At 38.6% G+C, this 6,242-nt stretch overlaps 2 protein-coding genes across 2 annotated transcripts in view; one reads left to right on the top strand and one right to left on the bottom strand. All coding sequences in view use genetic code 11, as the record gives it.

The window, feature by feature from the left end:
* Positions 1-308: 308 nt before the first annotated feature.
* On the bottom strand, positions 309-3,131 carry EGR_06329 (hypothetical protein; the record flags this gene model as incomplete). The annotated part of the gene is made up of 3 exons (XM_024495578.1): positions 309-461; positions 2,357-2,473; positions 2,508-3,131. The coding sequence occupies 3 exons, from the start codon at positions 3,129-3,131 to the stop codon at positions 309-311; spliced, it is 894 nt and encodes a 297-aa protein (XP_024349976.1).
* Positions 3,132-4,258: 1,127 nt separating this feature from the next.
* The window catches only part of EGR_06328 (hypothetical protein), a gene marked incomplete at both ends in the record, with an annotated part of 7,289 nt that continues 5,305 nt past the window's right edge, over positions 4,259-6,242 (top strand). The window contains 2 exons of the mRNA XM_024495577.1: positions 4,259-4,304; positions 4,895-5,230. Of these exons, the coding sequence (XP_024349975.1) occupies positions 4,259-4,304; positions 4,895-5,230 (382 nt within the window). The remainder of the gene's footprint in view (positions 4,305-4,894; positions 5,231-6,242) is intronic.

The following is a 6,242-nucleotide window of genomic DNA, read 5'->3' as shown; positions in this document are numbered from 1 at the left end:
TCTCTTTAAAATATAATAGGTTTGCAGAGGAGGGAATAAGTGATTTATTTGTTAACCATTTGCAAGTCATCTTTCATCATTACCTACTACAAAGACGTGAGGTACTTCTGACTAAGTACACTACAGCTGTGCGTGTCCAATATTACTCCATTGGGTAAAGTTTCGACGATGGAGGAGCTTCTTCGGAACACTGCCATGATGGAGGCATGCAAATAGCAAATAAGTTACGATGATTGTCTTAAAAATATGTAGGCTGCCTTAAACATAAAGCGATGGGATGTGTCAACATTAATTACCTCACAATTGCTCTACTGAAAAGTAATCAGTAGATGATCGAGGTACTGATAGGAGAGAATATAGGAATGATAAGGATGTGTTTGTTGGATAATTTCCAAAACATGAATTTTTTCATACATTTGGATTTTTTGGTCCAAAAATGGATTAGCTTTAATTTCTTTTTGCTTTTTTTAAATCACAATTTATTTTAATTCTGAGAGTTGCTTCACCCCTGGATAACAACCAACAAGAATAAAAACAATTTTTTGACAAAAAATGACAAATTGTAAATTTTATCCCCTGAGCTGTTTTGCCTATCAGCGGGTAGCCCTCTAGGAATCGACATTTCTTGACAGACCACTGTGCCAGGACGTCTGATTCAATTTTAACACCCCACTTATCTTGCCAGGGGTTATATTTTTACCTGATTTTTGTTATTTTGCATTAGTAGTCTCGTAAAAGTCAACAAACATTTGATCCTTTTAGTTGATGCCCTCTATTTTAATACTTGGCGCAAATAAGGGGGAAAAGTGAGGAAGAGAAGGAAGAAGGAGGCACCTTTCTCCATTTTGAACGTTGCCTACTAATGTAACTGTCAGGATAACATTGGTTAGCAAATATCTTGCATGGATGTTGTAGCCAGTGGGTGTCAGCAACATGTCAAGTTTAAAAGAAAAGTCGTCAAATATTAGAAGCCTCTCAAATGGATGTTGCATGCCATGTTCTGACAGATGTCAATAAGACTACCCACACCCCATCTCCTGGTAAAACATTGCGTTTGTTTTGGATGCATGTAGCAGGGTGGGAGGATTTACACATCAGAATCAGATGGCATATGCTGCCTTAACATCCCCGCCAACGCTTCATATCGCTTCATGATTCTCCTAGTTTTACTTGTTGCATTCTTTTGTTATCAGTCATGACAGGCACTCCATCCTAGCATGCACACCTCCAAATCACAAATCAAGACCACTCGAGCTATCAAAAATTGACAAATGTTCCTGCTAGTCAGAAAAGGTGAAATTATAGGCGCTTCCTGGATGGTGAGTGCTTACTTCCCACGCCTTCCGAATTTAGACCTCAGTTATAGTTTCTCGGTTTTGTCACGTAAAAACTGCGCATGCGAGCCATCTTATGCCGAAATAAAACGTACAACTAAAAAATAGTCCTCTCGGAATACATTAACTAATTAATGCCTCCCAATTCATGGCATGTGACATCCATGTGGTGGACTTCTTGTCTTTCCTTCATAATGCAAATGTACGCCAACCAACTGCCTCAGCATACACGACAAACTCCATTAAATGCGCATTTTCACATTGTTAATTGCAGGTTAACTAGAAATGGCACCTACTTCCAGCTTCTGATTAAGGATATATGCTATTTATAATCCCTTAGGATACGTTGTTGCATAGCCCTTAGGATTCAAAGAAACAATTCAGCTACAGCATGATTATGCATAGTCGCATAAGATCTAACGAAATTGAATCACGTCCATTAGGTTTGCTTACCTACAGTTTAGGGGAAGTGGATTTGAGGTGCCAGCAGACTGAAAGATAGTACAATCACGAATCCTGACCAAGAAACCTACTGGTGCTTTGCAAGGCATGCTGAAAACAACCGCTTGCATTCTCCGAGCTCCATAGTTTTGGGACTAGTAGATGCTATGATTGCCAAAGCACCACGCAAGAGGTACATACATCCAAACCTTGAAGGAGCTACCACTAAACCCGTCGAACGTTACCTTAACTCAGTGACATTTAACGGTATTTATACTATGGCAAGTAATTTAATTCTTTATGGTAAGCGGATAAGAAAAAACTTCCATTTTACCACTTCCATACTTCATTCCCAACAATATGATTGCTGGTAGACACATTTTACCCTTCGAACAAAAAAAGATGCTTCTGGAAGTCAGGAAAGAGGGAGGCTCTGACCAAATTCGTGGCAGAAGAGACACCATGGACCCTCAATACCTCATAATGGTTTGTCAAATTTGGTAGTGTGTTGCTACAGAATTATCGGAAGTAGTCACTATAACTAAAACAGCTTGGTGATCATTTTCCGAGGCTCAAAATACCGTATTACCTAAAATACCATTAAATGTATTGAATTCGCTGAATAAATAAGTTTCTTTGAAGAATACATTATGAAGAGAACTGGATAAGCTTAAAAAGGTATTTGTTTTACAGGATTCCTAAAACACTAATTTAAGAATCAAAATTAGATACCAGTCCACATTGCATATACTCTGCACATGTACACTCCTCCAGATCTTGCAAAAATGGTTTTTCACTTTCCCACTCCTCAGTCAACTTTTCCATCAACCGATCCGCAAACGTTTCGAACATCCTCTCGTATTTATAATACGAGTCTTTAATCAACTCATTCAATCTTGCGATTTCCGCATCTCGAGCGGCAATAGTGGATTTTGACTCCTCCAATGTTGCATCCAGTTTGGTTTGGAGGTCATTTCTCTCTTGTGTAAGGCTTGCGTTAGCCATGGTGAGTTCTCGCAGTCGATCTGTCAATTTTTCTACAGTGTGTTCGTGCTGCCAAGTAGTGAAGGCTGAGACCTCTTCCATAGTCTGCTTGTAGTTTTGCAGTTCTGCCTCAGCATTAGCTTGAAGATCGTGTGCTCTCTGAAGTTGGACTTTCTTGTTTGAAATATCTGCAAGTTGGAAGTAAAGACGTGTCTCCAGAGCTCTGGATCGTGCCGCTTCCCGTTGCACAGGGTCAACAGTAAGAGATGTTGGCTTTTTCTTTTTTGCAGATGTCTTTGTTGATTTCCTGCTTTTACTTTTGCTTTTGCTCAGCTTCCCCGCTTTTCTTGATTTCTTAGATTTGGCAGGCATTGCTTGTACTTATGGCTAAAGAAATTAAGGACTAAATTAGTTGGAAATTAAGTGTACTACAAATCATAAAAAAGTATAGAACTAGAAATTTATGCGCACATGCAAGGGCTAAATATCAAAAAAATACATTAAAAATAGAGTTAACCTGACTTTAAAAAGCAGAGTACTAAAATTTTTTTGCAAAAGCGGAGCCCACCTGTATTTACAAGTTGAAATTTTTATAAATTACGTATAATATATGGGCGTGGAATTAATAAAAAACGAGTAGAGAAAAGCCAGTCCGTAATATAGGCACAATAAAATATCAAGTACTCGAGAGAAAAGCTAGTTTATTGCGACCATATTTAACAATTAGCACCAAAACAAAAAATAACTGTATTTGATGCGTAATTGGGAGCCAAGTTGCTAAGTGGTAAGGCAATATGTCATATCAGGTCAACAACATCTTTTTGAAAAAGTATGAGTTATCTGGCCTCGAAACTTATTCCTAGTGTCGATTGAATAAATTCTCTGATATGAGACCAAATTTGCTCCGTGAAAAGTTTGTTGATAAATATACATCAAGAGGTAATATAAACAAATTTAAGGTTATTAAATTTTCAAATTATTATGGTTGTGTATTTGCCACCAAAATGCCCAAAGGAGCAAAAAACACTTTGCTTTGGTGCAAAGGACAACATTTAGCCTCAATGCTTGTAAAAAATTGGGATTACGTGCGCGCATTTAGTTGTTGTGAAAATATGCCAAATCCAGGGTAGTTTGTGTCAAATGCATTAAAAAAATATAAACTGACTGGGACCTTTTATCCAGGACAAAATTTTGCTCTACGATGAGCAAATTGAACGTGAGTGTTCTTAAAACTTGCCTTCATATTCATCGACTAAATTGGGTTCAGCTTTTAGCGCATGTAATTGGCCCACCTATTCTTGTTCAATTCTTGCTTGAGCTGTATTTTACCAAACATGTGCTTAACAACTTAGACCTAAAGTTTTTGACACGTGACTAACTGTATCCTGCCTTATGGTTTTTTCTTAAAAGCTATTTGTTTCGATCAATTTATAATGTTTTAGGTCACACATTTCAAGGTGAAATAAATAGCGCTGAATTTTAGTCTCTATTGCTTCGGCATGAATCTGGTCACCTGGCTGCAATTGTTCCTGTTTGTAAATGTCGGTACGGCCAACATTTCGATAGAGATTTAAATTTTCCTTGCATATCAGTTGTTGTTTGGTACTCAAATCCCTTTCTATTCTTTCATTCGCCATTTCTTGCCCTGGAATGTTCCTTTTAAACCCACTCTTTTCGCTGTTATCCTATTCCGATTTTGCTATCTAGCTAGTTAGCTAGATGTAGGCATCAAAGCCCTGCAGATTGTGCTTTGCATTCTTTCTGACATTTTGTTTAGTGCCTATTTATTTTATGCCCTGTTTCCGATTTTTATTTTATATAGTTTCCTTTATTGCGTTCAAACTTAAGCTTTGTTAGCATGCATTGCGGGCCTGTCCTTTCTTTTATTTTATTGAAATCACTTTTTAATCCTTATTTATTGTTGTTACTATGCACATCATAAAATTTGGTTTTGTGAAGTGAGGCAATTATTTGTTTGATTTTCATTAGAAATATGGCTTATGAAGATTTGTACACGTCATAAATTTCTTTTTTCAACTACACTTGCTCACTTTTCATTAGTTTTCCTAGCTTTCTTAACTTATACTACTATTGATATCCCTTTATTTTATCCCTTATCGTAACTTAATCTCTAGTGTTCGCTCGATCTGAAATCACGCTAATCTCTGATACCGGCGATTCACCCGTTCTGATTGGTCAGTCGGTAACTCTGCGGTGCACAGTCAGCTCGCGATTCGCCCATCAAACCAATCTTTCCATTATCTTCCTCCAAAATGGCACAATGAAGGCTGAGAACTGCAAGGCCTACAACACTGAACGATATGAGGTCACCTGTGAAGCAGAGGGCAGTACTATTAACAGTTCCACTCAAACATACCTCTTCCACATTAAATCTGTCAGCTGGATGGATCGGGGCAAGTGGACGTGCCTTCTCTCTGGATCCAGTTCGGATATTTTCCTCGAAGTTCATGGTATGTGTGACTTTACCCGTCCGCTCTTAGCGTCACTTATGCATCACAATAAACCAAATATTAGCACCAGTTTACAATATGGTGGTTGACTTTATTCCCAACATCTTTGGCTAAATGGTGTCAACGAGTACTGCTTCTTTCTTAAAAGTTAACTGCTGAGTGAAAAATTTACACACTTTTTGATCCTATAAATAGCCCACGCAACACAAGTATTTAATTAGTTCTTTATGTATAGCCTCTCCCTTTTGCATGGATCACGAAAACAAAACAGGAGTCTTTACATATCTTTTCGGTTGGATCAATCTTGGGGTCATCATGAGCCTGTCCGAATTCATTTTAATGACCATCTTTTCTCCACAAACCCCTGTCTACTCAAACCCAAGCCTGCAAGTCCCGTCACCGCTGCGTTTTGTCAGCCAAATTGGATGAACCTCGCTAGTACGCTTGATTCAAAAGTCATTAAGCCCAGAAGTCAAAATTCGTGAACGCAATCCCTTAGGACTTCAAACAGATCTTTGTAAACCTAGTTAATTCTTTTGCGGATGGCGAAGGAAGAGAAGAAGCATCCAAAACGGTTAGGTGCAAATTACCTGCTGAGAATTGGCCAATCTTGCCCACAACTCAACCAATCAGATGCATCATTATTGTTGGATAGCGAGGCAGGTAGGTAGGTGGGTAGGTCGAACAAGGCCGTTGAGACGGTCGGACACACACACACACACACACGTGCGCATTTAACTGCACCTGTCCGTCCCACTACTTCAGGCATGCTCTAAAACCTTGCGTGTCTGTCAACCATTGGTTTAAATGTTGACACATTTGCATGTCCCTGTGCCTGAGTCAGAGCCATTTCCACTAGGACGTCGTCAACATTAGCTATTACCTATGCATGCAACCAAGGTCATATGGTTTTAAAATTCCCATGGTCTTCTACTTCCTCCACCTATTCATCGGACTTCACTTGTCATTTGTCGATTAGTATGTTTAATAATGACAGTATTCTTCTGTATTG

This window comes from Echinococcus granulosus (genome assembly GCF_000524195.1).
Source record: "Echinococcus granulosus chromosome Unknown EG_S00055, whole genome shotgun sequence".
NCBI lineage: Eukaryota > Metazoa > Platyhelminthes > Cestoda > Cyclophyllidea > Taeniidae > Echinococcus > Echinococcus granulosus.
Note: the sequence above shows the minus strand (reverse complement) of the source record. Positions and strands in the feature narration are given on the sequence as shown.